Raw genomic sequence first — 18,833 nt, 5'->3', positions numbered from 1 at the left:
CCCGAGGCTGCGCTACAAGATTTCTGACCCTGGCAGCTCTGGGGTTGATCCGGGAAGATTGGCGGACGCTGATTGGCCCAAACCTGCACAACGCAACTACTTGCTTTCAGCCTTGTCCATGACCTTCGAAGAGGTTCCCACCTCTTGACTTTCTTGTGCCATAAAATTCCAACCCATCACCGTCGTTGCTCTGTACATCAGCTGCGCGATACGATAATTTTACACGATGCCTCTCGATGTCGAAGACATCCTGCGCAAAAAGAAGGCCGCTGACGCCGCGGCAGCCAAACCCAGGTTCATTCCCAAGGCCGAACGCGAGCGCCTCGCAGCCGAAAAGTTGAAGCAGGAAGCGGATGAGAAGAAGCGCAAGCTTGAAGAGGAGGCACAGAAACGCAGAGAAGATGAGCGGAAATGGGAGTCGCGGCAGAACAGCAACTCGACACCCAACGGGGTGCCCAACGGATCGAACCATGTTCCCACAGGCCCCAGGGCGATGAACGACGATCGTGGCAGGGGTCGCGACGGGCGAGATGGAAGAGATGGAAGAGATGGAAGAGATGGAAGAGATGGAAGAGATAGGCGCGATGGACCCCGTGGACGTGGTGGACGTGACGCTCGCGACGGCGACCGTGATGCCAGGGACTCCAAGAAAGGCGACAAGAACACGGGCGACAAGCGCTCCGCCGAGGATATCGAGGCGGAGCTATTACGGTCACGATATCTCGGCCCGGAGGTTAACCAGCAATCCAACTTCTCGGCCAAGAAGAAGCGGATGCGCACCATGGAGAAGAAGTTCAACTTTGAGTGGGACGCCGACGAGGATACATGGCGGGATAACGATCCGCTGTACGCGAGTCAAAGCGTCAACAGAGGCTCCTCCTTCGCGGGAGTGGGAGGCGAGTTCGACAAAGAGTCGGAAGAGCGGGCTCGCAAGAGGGCTAGGATGATCGAGATGCGAGACAAGGAGAACGGAAAGGAACGCGCAAAGGGGATCATGGAGGACTTTTACCGGGCCCGCGACAGGGCGCGTGAGCGTGCCGAGAGGACAGGGCTGGGGAGACACTGGTCAGAGAAGCCTCTTAGCGAGATGCGCGAGCGTGACTGGCGTATCTTCAAGGAGGACTTTGGCATCAGCACTAGAGGTGGCTCTATTCCCAACCCCATGCGCAACTGGCAAGAGTCGAACCTGCCGAGTCGGTTGTTGGACATTGTGGATCGGGTGGGCTATAAGGAGCCCTCAGCCATCCAGAGAGCTGCCATCCCCATCGCTCTACAGGCGCGAGACCTCATCGGTGTCGCCGTCACTGGTTCGGGTAAGACAGCGGCCTTCTTGCTCCCGCTGCTCGTCTACATCTCCGACCTACCTCCCCTGACCGAGACCAACAAGAATGACGGACCATACGCCCTCATCCTCGCCCCGACGCGTGAACTGGTGCAGCAGATTGAGACGGAGGCGCGCAAGTTCGCTCAGCCCCTAGGCTTCCGCTGCGTCAGCATCGTCGGTGGACACTCCCTCGAAGAACAGGCCTTCGCCCTCCGCGAAGGCGCCGAGATTATCGTCGCCACACCAGGTCGTCTCGTCGACTGCATCGAGAGGCGGTTGCTGGTCCTCTCCCAGTGCTGCTACATCATCATGGACGAGGCTGACCGGATGATTGATCTCGGCTTTGAGGAGTCGGTCAACAAGATCCTCGACGCCCTGCCCGTCACCAACGAGAAGCCAGACACGGACGACGCTGAGAACTCGCAGCTCATGAAGAGCTACCTCGGCGGCAGGGACCGCTACCGCCAGACCATGATGTACACGGCCACGATGCCGCCTCTCGTGGAGAAGATTGCTAGGAAGTATCTTCGACGCCCAGCGACAGTCACCATCGGTAACGCCGGCGAGGCTGTGGACACTGTTGAGCAGCGGGTTGAGTTCGTGCCTGGCGAGGACCGCCGAAAGAAGCGCCTCCAGGAGATCCTCTCGCGCGAAGAGTTCGCGCCGCCCATCATTGTCTTTGTCAACATCAAGCGCAACTGCGACGCCGTGGCCCGCGATATCAAGGCCATGGGCTGGTCGGCCGTCACGCTGCACGGCTCCAAGACGCAGGAGCAGCGCGAGGCCGCCCTCGCCTCGGTCCGCTCGGGCCAGACGCAGGTCCTGGTGGCCACCGACCTGGCTGGTCGTGGTATCGATGTGCCTGATGTCTCGCTCGTTGTCAACTTCAACATGGCCACCAGCATTGAGAGCTATACCCACCGCATTGGTCGTACTGGTCGTGCGGGCAAGAGCGGTGTGGCCATCACGTTCCTGGGCAACGAGGATGCCGATGTCTTGTATGATCTGAAACAGATGCTGAGCAAGAGTTCCATCTCCAAGGTGCCAGACGAGCTGAAACGGCACGAGGCTGCTCAGTCAAGGCCAGTCCGTGGAGGGGGAATGAAGAAGGACGAAGGGGGAGGAGGCAAGGGAGGTCGTTGAAATGACATGGTTATCACTGCTTGAACAGCTAAGCTACCTTAGATTTATAATGATACCAATCAATACCATGTATGGACTTTGAAATAGATCAATGTGTGTGTGTATTTTGCCATCCTTGATTCTTTCTTCTCTACCTGTACTCCGCCAGAGCATTTCATGAAATCATCCGTCGATGCATCGTCTACTCTAGTTTAAGCTGCTCAAACTGCTTAATAGTCTCCTCGTAGCTCTTGACCTCCTGCTTGGCATCCGCCAGTTTGGCCTCGTCGGCCTCCTTCACCTCAGCCGAGACCTTCTCCTTGTAAACGGGGTCGGAGAGGGTCTTCTCCTGCCTCTTGACAGCGGTGCTGGCCTTGTCCAGCTTCTTCTGGGCCTTGGCAATCTCGGCATCCATGTCGACGCGGCCCTTGACATAGAGGAAGACGGACGCAGCCGTGCCCACGGGGTAGGCGACGCTGCCAGCAGGGCGGGCAGCGTCGGGTCCAAGAATCTCGATGTTGGTGACACCCTTGCCGGAGAGAGTCTTGATCGAGCTGACCTGGTCCTCGACAGTCTTGAGCGACGTAGGGTTGTATGCCTGGATAGTGACTGGGACGATGTTAGAAGTGGATAGATGGCTGATGTGTGGTGCAAACTTACCATTGACGTTCTCCTTGATGGCATACTCAGCCATCAGAGACCGAACACCCTTTGTGCACTCCAGCACGATCTCGTAGGCGGTCTCGGACTCGGAGTCGTCGAGAGCGGCGTTGTAGGTCGGGTAAGCGGCGAGCATGATAGACTTGGTGCTGTCGTTGGGCCTGCGGGGCATCCGCTGCCACATCTCTTCGGTGATGTACGGCATGAAGGGGTGGATCATGGTTAGAGCCGCCTCGAGGGCCGTGTACAGAGTCTGCAGCGCGGACTGGCGCTCTTCCTCGGTGCCGTCACGGATGATGGACTTGGAGTTTTCGATGTAGACATCGCACAGCTCGTTGTACCAGTAACGGTAGACAAGGATGCTGGCCTTGGAGAACTCCCGATCAGCGAGCGCCTGGTTCATGTCCCGGGCAGCAGTGGTCATCTTGTGCAAGATCCACCGCTCGGCCAGAGTCTTTCCAGGGGCGCCACCCTTCTCCGCGGGAACAAAGTCCTCCGGCAGACTTCCCAGGACGTACTTGGTCGCTTGGAACTACAATGCATTGTCAGCAAGTGGTGATGGCCTCAGCGGTACATGTTGACTCACAATCTTGTTGCAGAACTTGCGGTATCCGTGGATACTGCCTGGCGTTAGCAAATTGAGGCTAGGTTTCGGAGTAGGGGAAGCTTACATGTTAACCTCGAGGTTGATATCGCCACCACCGGTTGTGGCGTTGGCCATGGTGAAGCGCAGGGCATCAGCACCGCACTGGGGGATGCCGTTAGGGAAGGCAGTCTTCTGGTATTTGGTGGCCTTGGCAACTTCGTTGGGGTGCAGGTTGCCCTGGAGAAGCTTCTCGTGCAGCTCCTCGAGCTTGATGCCAGAGATGACATCAAGGGGGTCGACAACGTTGCCCAGACTCTTGCTCATCTTCCGGCCCTCCGAGTCACGGACAAGGCTGTGGCAGTAGACCTCGGTGAAGGGGACCTTGCCAGTCATCTTCAGACCGAGCATGATCATTCTGGCGATCCAGAAGAACAGAATATCCCAGCCGGTTTCCAGGACCGACGTAGGGTACAGCTTCTCGAGATCGGGAGTCTGCTTGGGCCAACCAAGCGTGCTGAATGGCCAGAGACCCGACGAGAACCAGGCTACACGGTGTTAGTGACATTCTCAAGTTATGGTCATGCTATTTTGGGCACTCACTGTCGAGGACATCCTCGTCCTGCTCAAGGGTGAATGTCTTGCCGGGCAGGGCCTTCCTAGCCTTCTCCTCAGCCTCCTCCCTTGTCCTTCCCGAGAACCAGCGCTTGTCATCGCTGACGTCTCCCGTCTCGCCTTCAACCTTTGCAAAGTAGACGGGGCAGCGGTGGCCCCACCAGAGCTGTCGGCTGATGCACCAGTCGTTGATGTCCTCCAGCCAGCGGTAGTAGCTTCGCTCAGCAGTCTCGGGGCGGATCTTGATCTCACCGCTGCGCACGGCCTCCAGCGCGGGCCCAGCGAGGTCCTTGGTCCTCACCCACCACTGAGGCTTCATAAGCGGCTCAATGATGTCTTTGGACTTATCGCACAGGGGCACCTTCATGGCATTGTCCTTCTTGTCAACGTACAAGCCCTTCTTCTTGAGGTCCTCCTGGATAGTGTAGCGAACATCGAATCGCTTCTGGCCCTTGTAGGGACCCGCATTCTCGTTCATGAAGCCGTCGTCGGTCAGGATGTTGATGAACTCGAGACCGTGTTGCTGACCGAGGGTGAAATCGTTGGGGTCATGGGCCGGGGTAAGCTTGACAGCACCAGTTCCGAACTCCATGTCGACGTATTCATCGGCAATGATAGGAAGCTTGCGCCCCTCCACAAAGGGATGGATGGCGGTCTTGCCAACAAGGTGCGTGTACCTCGGGTCCTTGGGGTTAACAGCAATACCGGTATCACCCAGCATGGTCTCGATACGTGTCGTAGCCACCTCGACGGTTTCGTCCGAGCCCTCGATGGGGTACTTGAAATGGACAATGACGCCGAACTCGACCTTCTTGTCGTATCCCGGAACCTCGAGAAGCGTGCGGCCTGGCAGCTCCTTGTTGACGACCTCAAGGTTGGACAGGGCCGTGTTGAGCTTTGTGCACCAATTCACAAGACGGTTGGCTCTGTAGATGATGCCCTCCTCGTGGAGCTGGACAAAGGTCTCGGTGACAGCGGCACAGAGGTTCTCATCCATGGTGAATGCTATATACGAGGTCAGCGCCAGCTCAGCATGAAGTGGCCTCTTGGGGTTCTTGTTCTTCACGTACCTTCCCTGCTCCAGTCGAAGGATCCTCCGAGGCTAGACAGGGCCTTGTTGATGCGCTTGTGATACTCGCCCTTCCACTCCCACACGGTGTCGACGAACTTCTCTCGGCCGAGGTCGTGGCGAGTCTTCTGTTGGCGCCTCCACAGCATGTTCTCGACAACGCTCTGGGTAGAGATACCGGCGTGATCGCAGCCAGGGATCCACAGGGTCGTCTTGCCCTGCATGCGGTTCCAGCGGATCATGATGTCCTGCAGGGCGTCGCCTAGAGCGTGGCCCATGTGCAGGGCACCGGTGACGTTGGGCGGGGGGTGGGCAATGACGAACTTGCCCTCATCCCTGATGGAGCCATCCTCCTTGAACTGGGGCTTGAAGAAGCCCTCCTTCTCCCACCAGCTGTACCAAGCGGACTCGACGGCGACAGGGTTGTAGGCCTTGAACTGGGGGTCGTCGAAGGATCGGATGCGCTTCTTCTCGCCGGCGGGCGTGTCCTCGACGTATTCGGGTATAACCTCCTCGGGCTTCTTCTCCTTAACCTTCTTCTCCTTGGCCGGCTTGGCGGCAGCAGCGGTGGCGGCGAGCTTTGCCTTCTTGGCCTCGAGCTTGGCGGCCTTCTCGGCCTTTTTGCGCTCCTTTTCCACTGCAACGCGACCCGAGTCAGTCCTGGGGATACGGGGGAGAGAGGTGAACCGGCGGCGGTGGCACATACACTCCTTCTCTGTCTTCACCTTGGGCGCGATGCCGTCGGTAGAGGCGGCATTCGCAATGTCGTTCTTGACGTCGGCGGCGACGGCGGGGGCCGTGTTGCTGTTCTCGAGGCCCTCAGTGGACCCAACTGGAAGACGGGCAGCATCTGGTCAGAACACTGTCCTTGATCTACTGCAGAGGCCATCGCGAAGCGGCCGGGAGACTCACTGGGGTTTCCTCGCCCACTGTTGGTAGCCATGGCGGCAACGGCGGCGGCAGCGGCGCTGGTTGTACTGGCGGGTCGACGTGGGGAGACTGATCGCACGCGAAGTGCACGAACGGCGAGTCTGAACGTCGTGATGGGAGTTCAAGGTGAAGCCCGCAAACGAGGGCTTCGAATGCAGTCCTACACCGGAAAATGTGAGAAATTGATGGCAGGAAAAAAGCCAATGGACCGCCCAGCAAAAGTTGAGTCACGGACGAGACCCGGAAGTAGGAAGTGGGATAAAATCGGCGTCGATGAGGGGTCCTGGTGTGGCGCAGGCCGGTGTTGGATGGTGGGTAAGGTACGTACTGGGGGTGATGTGGCGCAGGAGGCGTCTGGGGGACGACAGTTCTCTAGCCACACTTGAAAGTTGGATGTGAATTCATCACGACCATGGTTCAGCTCGTTCAACAGCATCGACTTTAATACCATGTCCTGATGACTCAATCCCGAGCATCTGTTACTCGTCAGATACTCAGCAGACTTAAGGAATAATAGCCATGATGCTCCGAACGGCGACAAGACGCTGCCATGGCCCTCTGACTCATCTCAAGGGCCTTTTGAAGGCTCTGCCGGTGACGCAGAGGTTTGTAAGCACGCAGGAGGTTGCAAGCAGTAGTCCATCGTTGTTCACTGCCGAGATACCGCAGTCGCTGATGGTAGTTTCCCCTCAGAATCCTGTGCTGAGACGGGCCGGCCCGCTAACCTGCTTCTAGCGAGATGGGGACGCATTGATCAAGAGGTTCAAGGACCTGTGCCAGGAGATGAGCATCACTGGCTCGGGAGACAAAGGCCATGACGCAGCTGTGGTCCTAGCGAGCCCTGGGCTGACAAGGCTAATCGACAGCGCTGCCTCTGCTGGGCGCTGGGCCGAGTTGCTGTCTCCCGCCGGAGAAGGGGGCCACTTCCACCTCGTGTCTGCTGTCGTCGACCATGTACCCTCGGTGACCCGGCCGTCCATGGCTGAGAACGAGGGTATAGCCGTCCTGCGGGGCCCATCAGATGTGATCCTCCCGCAGCTGTGGGCCCCTACGAAGGAGAGGAGTGCGCGCAACGACGACGTCGGAGCTCTCACCTTTGGGCTCGACGATGCCTCGACAGTCACGGTCCCCCTTGCGCATACAATCTTTCAGAACGGCAAGCCTTCGACATTGATGGCTTCTCGCTTCGACCTGTCCGGCGATTCTCCCCGCTTGGTACAGAGCAAAGAGACGATGGAGCAGCAGATCAACGTCCCCCTCCAGAGCCCGAGTAATCCGCACCTTTGGCTGCCTCTGAGAGGACTCACCCAGCCACGTATAGTCACCGAGAGCTTCGGCAACATTCTCCGGCGCCTCCAGATTGATGGCCGCTCGACACCCGCTTCCTCCGAGCTGGAGGCGAGCGTCGACGACATTTACAAGGAGATCCAGAAGAAGCTGCCGCCGGGGGTCGAGGTACCGCTTATGGGTGTCTGGGCTGTGGTCAGCCCGGCACCTGGCAAGTCCGCCAACGCCAGGAACTGGCACGTTGAGAACCTGGAGGAAGCGGGTGCAAAGGAAAACTTGATAGAGGCGATCCGTAACGGGGGCCGCCTGTTTAAGCTATGTAAGGCACCGAGATCCCGAGATTACCCACGACCTCTTGGAACGCTAATGTTGGAATAGTAAGCGGTGGCGGCGGATGGGGGAGCAAAGCTGGCCTCCTCTCCCTCGACCCCGAGACATCACACTTTCCTGCCTCGGAAGAGGAGGAGATGCTCAAACTCTTCGGAAACGGCGGGCAGTCCGATTTTGTCCCCGTGGGCTCCGAGGTCCAGTTCTACTGCTCTGGCATCTGGTCTCCAGAGGCTCAGCTGCAGCGGAGCGGCGGCGATCGCCGCCATCGTCTGGTCTTTGGCGTCTTTGAGGACGCCTCGAAACTTTGCCAAGGCACAGAGTCCACGGATGACATTGTCATCACGCCGGATCACTTCGGCGCCATTTCCAACTCGGCCGTCTACCTGTCTGGCGCTGCAGCCACTCCGTTCAAGCTGAGCGTGCCTGGAGCGCAGCTGGGCATACCGTGAGGGGTGCCCCGAGCGACTGTTTCATTCTGTACCAACTTGTAACACCCCCATTGTACTACTAGAGAGATGAAGGGAGATATTTTTGGGCTTGTATTCTATAATAGATGGTTCGTGTAGCTCATGAGACTTCAATCCGTTAAATAAACGTCCGCTCAGGACACTGTCATGGATAGAAAAGAGACACTACCCCGTCTTCTTCCTCTTCCTCTCCAGACCCTCTGCCATCGCAGCCGACACGTCCTCGAGGGTCGTCCCCCTCACCCTCTTCCCCGTCTTCTCCCCGCCCAGCACCTCATCCTCGGCGACCGACCTGTACACGCCGGCCGCACCGTCAAACAGCTCCCTCGCCCACCCCCCCTCGCCGCTCATCGTGGCCGCAATCTCCTCCATCTCGCGCACCCAGCGGTACGCCTTGGGTACCATGGACGGCACGGCCCGCTCCGCCGTGGCCAGGTGCGCGGGGCTGAGGTGGGCCATCTCGGCGCGCAGGTCGTCGGCGACGCCCAGGCGGTGGGCCGTCGCGAAGGACTGGGTCGCGATGGCCGTGTAGCCCTTGGTCATGGCGGCGAAGCACATCTTGAGGCCGCTCGCGGCGCCAATGTCCGGGGAGATGCTGCGCAGGTTGAGGACCGAGGCCAGGCGCTCGCCGTGGGGGAGCGATGAGAGCGACTGGGGCCCCGAGATGGGGATCCGCGGACGCACCCAGTCACTCTCGTCGTCATCTCCGGTGCTCTTGATGCCGTTGGTTCCCGGGTCGGCGCTCGCTTTTGGCCGTGGAGGCCCTCCCAGGATGCACCCGTCAATGAAGACGACAGGGACTCTGGCCTTCTCGAAGGACGCGGCCGTGGTCTTGGCCGTCCCCGGGGATACGGCGTTCAGGTCTGCAAAGTAGAGAATCCCTTTGCGGGATCCCCCCGCCAGCGCATCAATGATCCTCTGGGCTGTCGCTTCGGCATCTCGCGGTGGGACGACGGAGAGGATGACGGTGCACTGCTGGACGAGTTCCAGGTCCGAGGCCAGAAGCTCGACATTGGCGCTCCGAGCTCGTTCAACCGTATCTTCACTGGTCAAAAGCAATGAGTGGAACCTCTCGGTTTGTTCAGGTATGAAGGGCAATTCACCTTCTTCCCTGGCAGTTGGTCGCCACTGGAAACCCGTGAGCTGTCAGGAGCCTGGCTATACCGGCCCCCATATCGCCCACGGATAAGATCCCGATTTTGGGAACAGGGTACTCCTCGTGAGCCATAGTATGTCAATTTGTGCTGATTATGGGTGCAAAACCGTGTTTCATGGATAGCTTAGATGCGATGTTCATGAAATATCCTTGTTGCAGATGCGGAGATGTTGGAGAGGGTTGAGTTGACGTGATCTGCTAGCACATTGCGACTTCGGCATGAGCCGTAGACACTGGTGGATCGCTATGTAGGGCCAATTCGACACACCAAGAGCAAACCCGAGTGCATTATGTAGACGCAATGTTCGATGTAAAACTTCATCAGTGAATCGATCGGCATCGGTTTAAAGATCTTGTGCTAATTCCCTGGTCTGACACTGTTTCGTATACCGTCGATGATGACTCCCATTACCAATAGTTACCCATGACCTGGCCATAAGGTTGGTTGTGTACATATTGCTCCGCACAAGACGAGTCTTACTCAATCATGTCAATATCGTCCACAGCAGCAGGGGCAGCGCCGGTGCCCTGCTCATCTCCTCCAGTCGCGGCTGGGGCGGCATTGCCGTTGGCTCCATCCGCAGCGCCGCCGCCGCCAAAGTAATCCTCCATCTCGGCATCGAGTTCCTCCTGAGTCTTCTTGCCTCGGGGATTGCCCCGGCCGCCGCGGTTGCTATCCTGCTCTCCGCGTTCTCCGCGCTCTCTGCGCGCTCCAGGTCGTCGGCCGCCGCCAGCACCACCACCGCCGCCCCGACGTCGAGAAGGAGGCGGAGTTCGCGATCTACCACCCTGTCCAGGGATATACCTATCGATCCCCTTCCGAACGGCATCCTCTTGAGTGTACTTGCTGGAGGGGGATTGCGAACGAGCCCTGCCACCAGGCGCAGTGATTCTCTCGGACAAAGGCCGTCCGGGCATGACGGCGTTATCAAAGGGGTTGCGGGAGCGTTCGCCCCTGGCGGGGAGAAGGGTCAGTCGGATTGGTTGACCTGAGGCGTTGTCAGTCATGTCAAAGAGAAATCAAATTGCAGGCGCAGTACCATTCGCGTTCGCTCCATCGAACTGTCGAATAGCTTCCGTTGCGTCCTCCTTGAGTTCGTAGGTCACATAGGCAGTTCCCTCGGACCGGCCAGCCCTGTCATAGCGAAGCTGCAACCTCGTGACAGGTCCAATTCTTCGGAACAGCTCCTGGGGAACGGTCAGCTTAGGCTCTCTTGTTCATTTCATCCGCCCAAGTTTTACGTACGTCGAGATCGTCCTCTGTGAGATCGTAGTGGATGTTGTCCACGCGAATTTTGGTCCCCCTCGTATCCCTGTGATCCTGAGTTAGCTAGTTCCAGGGTTCCAACAATCGGCGAAGCTTACTGCTCGGATGCAGGTTCGGCGGCGTCGCGTGGGCGGCGGGGAGTTGGGCCTCTGCGATGGTCTGGGAGGAGTGTGAGTTCGAAGTTGAGGAGGGGTGGTTATCGGAGCCTTTACTATTGTCTTCGTACCGATCGTGCACCCATTCGCTTCAACAGAGTCAGCCAGTCGAACTCAGATTCCGCCGATATCACACACTGACCTGTCAAGGTTTCTGGGTTCGTCGCGATAGGACTGTAGGGGGGGAAGAAACGCGAGTTAGCCACGTTTGTTGCAAATGGAAAAGCCTCTCTGCATCATCCAAGACGCTGCGAGTATCGATGGATAGGCTGCGGTCGAGGTGCAAGGCGAGAGGCGTCGAGAAGCAATGATCAGAGGGAGGATGGTTCAACCTGGATAGACGGTAGTTAGCACGGGCTTGGGCGGCTGATGCATGACAGCGAAGCACTGACATACCTTTCTTACTCCGTCTCGGGGCCCGTCCTGTCGCTCGCGACGGCGACCGCCGCCGCCGCCGCCACCACCACGTCGGCCGCGAGGTCCATTGGTGGTGCGCTGATGGTGGGTTAGCCAAGGCTGACAGGAGGATGACTCCAAGAGGTCGCCAAAGGTTTGCAGTCGATATACGTACAGTCTCGGCAATGATCTCGTCGAGCCCGCGGTCCATCTTGTCGTTGGAAGCCATGGTGAACTGTTGAGGGGTCTAGGAGGAGAGGAGAAAACGTAGAGGAGAGGGTAAAGGTGAGGCAAGGCTAGAAATGCCTGCTAGCTGATGATGCACAAGCAGGGTCGATGAGCCAGGATAACCGCAGAGATTGTTTCGTAAAAGCCGTGGCGATATACTCAAACAGAGGCGGGAATAGGAGGATGTCTTTGGGAATGTGGATTGACGTGAAGCGACAAAGAGAGCTCACGAGGCTGCGTTCCCAGATCGTGGCTCAAGCTGGTCAACAATGGCCCTTGTTGTGGAGGATGGAACTTTGGAAGTCCAGGTGGAGCGGCGGTTGAGGCTTCGCAGCTTGGTGTCCAGCCTGGTCGCCCTGGAAGTGTTGCGACGCCAGCCATTGGGGGGCAATGGGGGCCTTTCTGCAGGCGAACAGGGGCCAGGCCACTGTGCCACAGGGGTGCCTCTAGTTTTGGGAGGCTCTCGGATTCAACGTCCCTTTGAGTTGCACGACGTGGGAAGTTTCTAGAGGGGGTTCCAAGTCAAACAGATACGACAATGGAAACCAGGGCTGCAGTTCCATACACATCACTCTCAGATTATTGTCAATGGCATCCATGACTGCTTTCCCAGTTGTTTTCCAGACGTGCCCCCAGTGATCACCAAAGGTCCCAAGATCCCTTGCACCGGGCGTGGGCGTAGCTCGGGCCGTGGATTCTCCGGGCTCCCATCCCTGAAGTGCCACATTGCGACGTCTGCCACCTGCATGCAATCTGACCGTATCCTGCCGGGCTTCTAAAGACAGATTGAGGACATCCCCTTGTCGCCAAGGGCTTCGGGGACATCGTCACTTTTTCTTCTCCTGACCCGACAACTCCTGTCGCGCTGCAATCTCTCGTTGCCTCCCCCTCTGCGCCATCGACCACCACACCGACGGCGAGGCCTTCTTCGTCTCCATGTGTCTCTACGCATAGGTCACCCCTTCTCTTCTTGGCTCTCGACCCGTCGCGGCCGCGTGGCAGCGCAGCACCCAGATCGGCTCCATGGCTCGCCCCATGGGGTCAGTCCGCCTAAAGAAGGCCAACCCAGTGACCCTTCTCCTCGGCGCTGTGCTCTGCATTTTCATCATCGTCTTCCTCGTCGCTCCCTCCACCTCTTCGACCGCCCGCCTCGCCGTCGATACCGCCCAGCATCACCTATCGCCCCCGACCTCCCCCTACCGCAAGCCGAACCCGCGATCCAGCGTCCAGCCTGGGCCTCCCCCCGTGACGCACTACAAGCTCAACAATGTCACCATTACCCCCGACCCCATTGGCAATCAGGAGCACATCCTGATCCTGACCCCCATGGCCCGGTTCTACCAGGAATACTGGGACAACCTGCTCCAGCTCAGCTATCCCCACGAGCTCATCACACTCGGCTTCATTCTCCCCAAGACCAAGGAGGGTAACGCTGCCACCACCGCTCTGCAGCAGCAGATCCACAAGACGCAGAAGAAGGGCCCCGAGAAGTACCGCTTCAAGAGCATCATCATCCTGCGGCAGGATTTCGAGCCCGCCCTGGCGTCCCAGGAGGAGACTGAGCGCCACAAGATGGAGAACCAGAAGGCGAGGCGTGAGGTCATGTCCAAGGCCCGCAACTCGCTCCTGTTCACAACCCTCGGACCCTCGACGTCCTGGGTCCTCTGGCTCGACTCGGACATTGTCGAGACCCCACCCACGCTGATCCAGGATCTGGCGGCGTATGACCAGCCCCTGATCGTGCCCAACTGCTTCCAGAGATATTACGACGAGGAGAAGAAGCAGATGGCGGAGCGGGCGTACGACTTCAACAACTGGCAAGACAGCGATATTGCCCAACAGCTGGCCGCCAAGATGGGCCCCAACGACATCCTGCTGGAGGGATATGCCGAAATGGCTACATACCGCGCCTTGATGGCGTACATGGCCACGGAGCCGGCCCAAAATCTCATGGTACCCCTCGATGGCGTTGGCGGCACCGCCCTGTTGGTCAAGGCCGACGTACATCGGGACGGTGCCATGTTCCCCCCATTCGCCTTTTACCATCTCATCGAGACCGAAGGCTTCGCAAAGATGGCCAAGCGCTTAGGATGGCAGGCCTATGGACTGCCCAATTACAAGGTACGGCTGCACGCAAACCTTTACTTGGTTGAACTGAGCTAACCCGCACCACAGGTCTATCATTACAACGAGTAGATCTACGTTGTCATGCGCAAGCGCGCCTAACTACAATGGCCCTTGCTTTGTTCGCCTATTTGTAACGATTGTGACGGCAACTAACCATTCCCGTTGAACTGCGGAAAATGAAGGAACCAAAATCAAAATCAAAATCAAAATCATAAAAGACGGTACTGCTCCTCTTGAGGAGGGGCCTGGATAGCATTCGAATCTGGACTGGTGTGTGGCGTTCTATCTAAAGCAGCTACTACAATGGATACTGCTCTGTCATTCTTGGACTACGCATGGCGAAAGCAGGGATGCTGCATCTTGTCAGCACCTAGCCTTCTGTTAGACATGGAAGCTTTCGATGGTGAAAAATACGAAATGTGGTTTGTCTTTTTTGTAAGATATGGGCGGCCGCGTTGGGGCGGTCGATCAAAGTCGAGTGGTTTTATTGGCATTTGGGATAACTAGAGCGGTGCAACGAACGAACGACAGTCACTTCCGGCAAGTTTCACGACGTATGTATTCATGATGACACCTTATGACAGGTGCGGCGACATGTAATGCATAGGTATAGTACAAGGTATCTGGTATTTGTAGGTAAGCTTCGCTCAAGCTTGACTAGCATGCGATATGTGTAGATCCAAGAAAACGCCAGCAGAAAGCATTAACCCATTCCCAAATCCGAAAGCAGAGCGCCACCTCTTCTCCCCCCCTCTTCTCGCGCTCCCGCGGAGGCCGAGCTCACCCCCTCCCCCTTCTCACGGCCCCTCATACCGCCCCTCCTCTGCGCACCAGTACTCGACCAGCTTCCTCGTGCCCAGGACGTCCCCCCCGCGCAGCAGCGTCGCGACGTCGACGTTGAGCGGGCTGTCGACCTCCGGGTAGCTGAGCAGCATGCGCACGGCGCGCACGCACTCGAGCACGCTGTACGTGGGCGTCCACGCGTCCTTGAGCAGGTCCAGGCAGATCTCGCCCGTCTGCAGCGCGATGTTGGGGTGCACGATGCTGGTGACGAAGCGCATGCGCGGCGGCTGGAGCGGGTACGTGGGAGGGATGGTGATGCTGATGAGCCAGCGGCCGTCTGCGCGAGTAGTTGAAGTGGTCAGTTTTGCAGTCTCATGCCTTGAGTAGGTAGGGCGCTGTGGTTTACCGTCGTAGCCGTGGCCGACGCCGTGGCCGTTGATGACGGCCTCCCAGGCGAAGAGGTCGTCCTCGCTGACGGGGCCGAGGCGCTCAATGTCCTTCTCCTCCTTCTTCTCCTCCTGCCATTTGTCCACCTCCCTGAGGAGACGCTTGATGGCGTTCCTGGAAGCCGAGGCGCCGCCGGACGCGGTCGACGCGGGCGGTGACTGGATGCGAGACATTTGCAGCGCGAAGCAAGAGGTGAGGGGACTGACTTGGCCCTTTATCGGTCCTATGATGATGGCGGATCGAGCGTAGGGATCCGGATGCCGTGCAGTTCAATGGGCGAGGCTCGTTGTAAAGTAGTATTCAGACATTGGGCGCTGGAACTCGACGTGGACCCTACCTGACTTACGTAGCTGGTACTAATATTACTAGCTCCCGACAGGGGTTCGCGGGCGGAACCGAGGCATGTGTCGCATTCTCGGCACAATAGTGACAACACCAGGAATAAGCTTCTGGGACCATCACTGTAGTCGTCATTATCGGTATTGGCAAGCTCTACCCATACCATCACAGCTAATATTTGGCTTGGCAAAAATCTCTATATGGCAAAGCCCAATAATTACAAGTCTACTAGACAAAGCGGGCTGAGAAAGGCATCATTCATCAACAAAACCGAGGCGCGCGACTCCTTTACTTCCTCTTCTTCCTCCCTCTACTCGGCACAGGTTTGCGCTTGGGCGCCACCTCCGATGACTTCTTCCTTGACGGCTCCGGCTCCAGTTCCGGCTCCACGATGATCTCTGACCGTGTCCTCATGGGCTCCCGAATACGTGCTCCGCTGTTGAGCTCATCGCTTGTGCTCGCCTCGCTCCCTTCGTCACTCGTCCCACCGTACACGGATCGTCTGCTCCCGTGGCTGCTCCTAGCTGCACCAGGAGCTTCCACATCCCGTCCTGGTGGGTACGGCGGGTCCGATGAGCCCGACGCATGCCGTCTGGAGGCGCGCGGACCCGCTGTCTGGAACTGGAACGGGTCGAGGGTATTCCGACGTGATGAGCGAGACGACGGAGGCGACGAGGTAGGCGCCCAGCCTTCGTCATGGGGAGATCCCCACGAGGAGCGGGGCCGTGCCACAGAGTCCGATACGACGTGTCGGCCGGCGGAGGACGCGGGACGCTGCACATATTCGTAGTGGAACGGCGACGAGCCACGGTCGTCGAGCGCGTGGCTGAATCCTCGTTGAGAGGCCGAAGTTCCGGACCTTGGCCGTGTTCGAGAGCTTAAAGGGGGATAAGTTTGACGTTCTTGAGCGTCCCCGAGATCGCTTCCCGAGCTGTGCCGGGAAGACGACTCGAGGGCGGAGGGGGAAGATTTGTTCTTGAGAGAGACGGGGTCCAGATGCGTCAGTGGGACCGCAATGCGATGCTCCCTGCGTTTCTTGCGCTCCCGCCTCTCCGACTCTTCCTCAATTCGCTTCTTCCTCCGCTCCAGAGCCCCCAGCTCCTCTTTGGTGAGGCTAACATCGGCCCTGCCCCGGGCCTGAGCACGCTGAATCCTTGCCATTGCGGTCTGGACCAATGCCTCCTCTCTCCCCTCGGGACCCAGCAGAGCCAAATCATAGTCATCGATGTCGTCGTCGCCACTGGTGGAAGAAGCCACATCCTCGTCATCATCCTCGGAATGGTCAGAGGGTTGACCCCGCCGCCGCGAGGCGCCCCTCCTGCGGTCACCCAAGTCTGTGCCCGTAAAGTACAGGGAATCGCTCATGAAGCGCTTGCCGCGCCTCGAAGTCAACCCAACCCCTTGCGTATCCGTGTCGTCGTCCTCGTCCGTTTCCAGTTCACGGACCCTGGGGTCACCTCCCCAGAGCCCGTGGTGCGCAGCTTCCCCGTCCGGTTTCCTCCGCCCGCGCCTCGATGGTCTTCCCCATGGGGGCGCAAATTCGGGAGCTCGCGGCCGACCACCTAGACCGCCTCCCCGGAAAAAGCCTCGTCGATAGGCTTGTCCATGAAAGAAGCATGACCAAGAATGGTCACGCCAGAAGCACCAATGAGCCACAGCAGAGTCGAGATGGGCGAAGCGATCAGACCGAGGGGAACGGTGACGATGAGCAGACCCGTGTAGAGCTGGGACGACGTGGCGCGGAAGGTACCGACGACAAGGTCGCGGCCATCAAGCATGCCAATGAGGTACATGCCAGCGATGGCCAGGATGATGTCGAAGAGCAGGAGAGGATTCGAGATGAGAGCATAAATGCTCAGCATGGCGAAAACGACGGCATAGTTGCTCGAGTAGTGGCTGAGGTTGTAGTTGATGCGCGACTGGGCCTCGGAGAAGTTGACGGGCTTGGACAGGCGCTTAAAGTCCAGGAACTCGCCAAAGGGCCGGAGGTTGTTGAAGCGACTGCTGAGGGGCCCAGAGGTAAAGCCCTGGAAGCGGTTGCTGAGGTTGAGGCGCGAGGTGATGGCATCCATGGGAATCTGAATGCGAGACATGGTGGAGAGCTAAGGTTCGCTGCGTGGCGTAGTTGAGCTGAGTGGGCGAGCTGCGAAGCTGTCTGTGGTGGTGCAGTTGGCTAAAGCAGAAGGGAAAAAATTAGCTACTGCGGGCTCAGGTGACGCGTAGGAGGCAGAGGATGGGGGTTAAAAGGGGCTTGCAACAAGGGAGGTGTTGTGTTTAGGGCGGATGGCGTCGTGCAGGCCAGAAGCCACTCGCGATCCGGAGGGCCAATGGCAGGCATTGCCGCCGCGGCATACGTAGTACGTACCACAAATAATCCGAAGGTTGACTATCGGGGCTTCGTGTCTTGGAAGGCTGTGTGTGCCTTGTGGCGGGCGGTCGAACTGGGTGTCGTGTGAGAATAGAGAGAAGTGAGAAGTCGAAAAGAAGTATTTTTGGGCCCAGGTATTATGGGATTTGCGGTTGGGTTCCTGGTTGCTTTGGAGATTGTCAGGGGACTTCCCAGTCCCCTGTCGGCTGACGACTGCTGACTGGCCGCGCAGTCACTGCAGGTGGTCAGCCTCAGAAGGAGGAGCCAGATTGCCAATTGCCAGATTTGCCAGATTTGCCAGATTGCCAGATCGCCAGATTGCGTGTGCCTTCCTGTTGCGTCCTCGCCCAGCAGGGCCAGCAGGCCCAAAAGTAGCACACGCTTGCCTGCTAATGTACTGGCCAGCACAGCCGGGCCAAGCACACGTCAGCGCCCAGCGCCCAGCGCCCAGGCTACAAGATGGAGCCGAGTCCAATGCCCCAGGCAGTGACGACTGACAGCCGGGCCTGGACTTGAACCGGTCGCTCGGTGATGTCAGTGATGTCGGTGGAGCCTGGCAGTCACTGTCCCCGAACACCCCTCATCTTGCCGCTTTCGGGCGACCAAGAAAGGAGACGAAGGTAAAATAGGACGAACAGAGAGCAGGATGAAGAGGTGGGAAGGGGAGCGAGCACCGGGCTGGGAGCACTGGGAACACCGGGCCTTTTTGAAAGAAATCGAGAGGGCATGAGCCCAAAGCTACGCTTACTATGGACGGAGAGCGTCAAACTGGAACACATGCAGCTTGGGCACCGGCAGCTCTGCAGCTATGGAATTTTGGCCTGTCATCCATCGTCATCCTTCACTCTTCCCTCGTCTCCTTCGCTCTGGCCGCCCGCTTATGCATGCATGAAGCAAGCCCACACAGGGCCAAGTCAGCAAGTTGGAGCGAGCCAAGTCGTGTATGCAATCTTTGCGCGGTTGGGCTGCCACAGTGATTGTGGTGATGGGAACAGCTTGGAAGATACTAGGCGCTGTTGGGCATGGTTTCTATTCTATCAGGTCGGGTAATATCTGCAAGCTAGTAGGTAATATTACTACTACTTGTAGCATCTTCCCCTTCCCCTAATATCATCACCCTGAATTGAGCTGTGAATCCATCACCACCCAGTGTGAGCACAGGGACCCCTCACTCTGCCTA

General features: G+C 58.3%; 9 protein-coding genes across 9 annotated transcripts; 3 read left to right on the top strand and 6 right to left on the bottom strand.

Moving 5' to 3' along the window:
- Positions 1-226: 226 nt before the first annotated feature.
- PRP28 (mRNA splicing protein PRP28) lies at positions 227-2,467 on the top strand (the record flags this gene model as incomplete). Its single annotated transcript, XM_083190421.1, has 1 exon — positions 227-2,467. The coding sequence occupies one exon, from the start codon at positions 227-229 to the stop codon at positions 2,465-2,467; it is 2,241 nt and encodes a 746-aa protein (XP_083054280.1).
- Positions 2,468-2,648: 181 nt separating this feature from the next.
- VAS1 (valine--tRNA ligase) lies at positions 2,649-6,316 on the bottom strand (the record flags this gene model as incomplete). The annotated part of the gene is made up of 7 exons (XM_083190420.1): positions 2,649-3,055; positions 3,107-3,638; positions 3,693-3,726; positions 3,778-4,237; positions 4,293-5,309; positions 5,375-6,223; positions 6,286-6,316. The coding sequence occupies 7 exons, from the start codon at positions 6,314-6,316 to the stop codon at positions 2,649-2,651; spliced, it is 3,330 nt and encodes a 1,109-aa protein (XP_083054279.1).
- A 662-nt stretch (positions 6,317-6,978) lies between these two features.
- ACO1O0_000923 (uncharacterized protein) lies at positions 6,979-8,369 on the top strand (the record flags this gene model as incomplete). Its single annotated transcript, XM_083190419.1, has 3 exons — positions 6,979-6,981; positions 7,039-7,909; positions 7,969-8,369. The coding sequence occupies 3 exons, from the start codon at positions 6,979-6,981 to the stop codon at positions 8,367-8,369; spliced, it is 1,275 nt and encodes a 424-aa protein (XP_083054278.1).
- A 183-nt stretch (positions 8,370-8,552) lies between these two features.
- ACO1O0_000922 (6-phosphogluconate dehydrogenase) lies at positions 8,553-9,615 on the bottom strand (the record flags this gene model as incomplete). The annotated part of the gene is made up of 2 exons (XM_083190418.1): positions 8,553-9,427; positions 9,552-9,615. 2 exons carry the CDS (start codon positions 9,613-9,615, stop codon positions 8,553-8,555), a joined length of 939 nt encoding a protein of 312 aa, XP_083054277.1.
- Positions 9,616-10,020: 405 nt separating this feature from the next.
- On the bottom strand, positions 10,021-11,590 carry ACO1O0_000921 (RNA-binding protein; the record flags this gene model as incomplete). The annotated part of the gene is made up of 7 exons (XM_083190417.1): positions 10,021-10,532; positions 10,584-10,731; positions 10,790-10,856; positions 11,037-11,054; positions 11,108-11,139; positions 11,362-11,460; positions 11,537-11,590. 7 exons carry the CDS (start codon positions 11,588-11,590, stop codon positions 10,021-10,023), a joined length of 930 nt encoding a protein of 309 aa, XP_083054276.1.
- A 1,022-nt stretch (positions 11,591-12,612) lies between these two features.
- On the top strand, positions 12,613-13,785 carry MNN9 (mannosyltransferase complex subunit MNN9; the record flags this gene model as incomplete). Its single annotated transcript, XM_083190416.1, has 2 exons — positions 12,613-13,710; positions 13,765-13,785. 2 exons carry the CDS (start codon positions 12,613-12,615, stop codon positions 13,783-13,785), a joined length of 1,119 nt encoding a protein of 372 aa, XP_083054275.1.
- A 728-nt stretch (positions 13,786-14,513) lies between these two features.
- PEX4 (ubiquitin-conjugating enzyme/RWD-like protein) lies at positions 14,514-15,119 on the bottom strand (the record flags this gene model as incomplete). The annotated part of the gene is made up of 2 exons (XM_083190415.1): positions 14,514-14,836; positions 14,906-15,119. The coding sequence occupies 2 exons, from the start codon at positions 15,117-15,119 to the stop codon at positions 14,514-14,516; spliced, it is 537 nt and encodes a 178-aa protein (XP_083054274.1).
- A 454-nt stretch (positions 15,120-15,573) lies between these two features.
- ACO1O0_000918 (uncharacterized protein) lies at positions 15,574-16,650 on the bottom strand (the record flags this gene model as incomplete). The annotated part of the gene is made up of 1 exon (XM_083190414.1): positions 15,574-16,650. The coding sequence occupies one exon, from the start codon at positions 16,648-16,650 to the stop codon at positions 15,574-15,576; it is 1,077 nt and encodes a 358-aa protein (XP_083054273.1).
- A 197-nt stretch (positions 16,651-16,847) lies between these two features.
- YIP3 (PRA1 family protein-domain-containing protein) lies at positions 16,848-17,378 on the bottom strand (the record flags this gene model as incomplete). Its single annotated transcript, XM_083190413.1, has 1 exon — positions 16,848-17,378. The coding sequence occupies one exon, from the start codon at positions 17,376-17,378 to the stop codon at positions 16,848-16,850; it is 531 nt and encodes a 176-aa protein (XP_083054272.1).
- Between the last annotated feature and the right edge of the window lie 1,455 nt (positions 17,379-18,833).

This window comes from Amphichorda felina, assembly GCF_050947745.1.
Source record: "Amphichorda felina strain 45539 chromosome Unknown scaffold_1, whole genome shotgun sequence".
Taxonomy (NCBI): Eukaryota; Fungi; Ascomycota; class Sordariomycetes; order Hypocreales; family Bionectriaceae; genus Amphichorda; species Amphichorda felina.
Note: the sequence above shows the minus strand (reverse complement) of the source record. Positions and strands in the feature narration are given on the sequence as shown.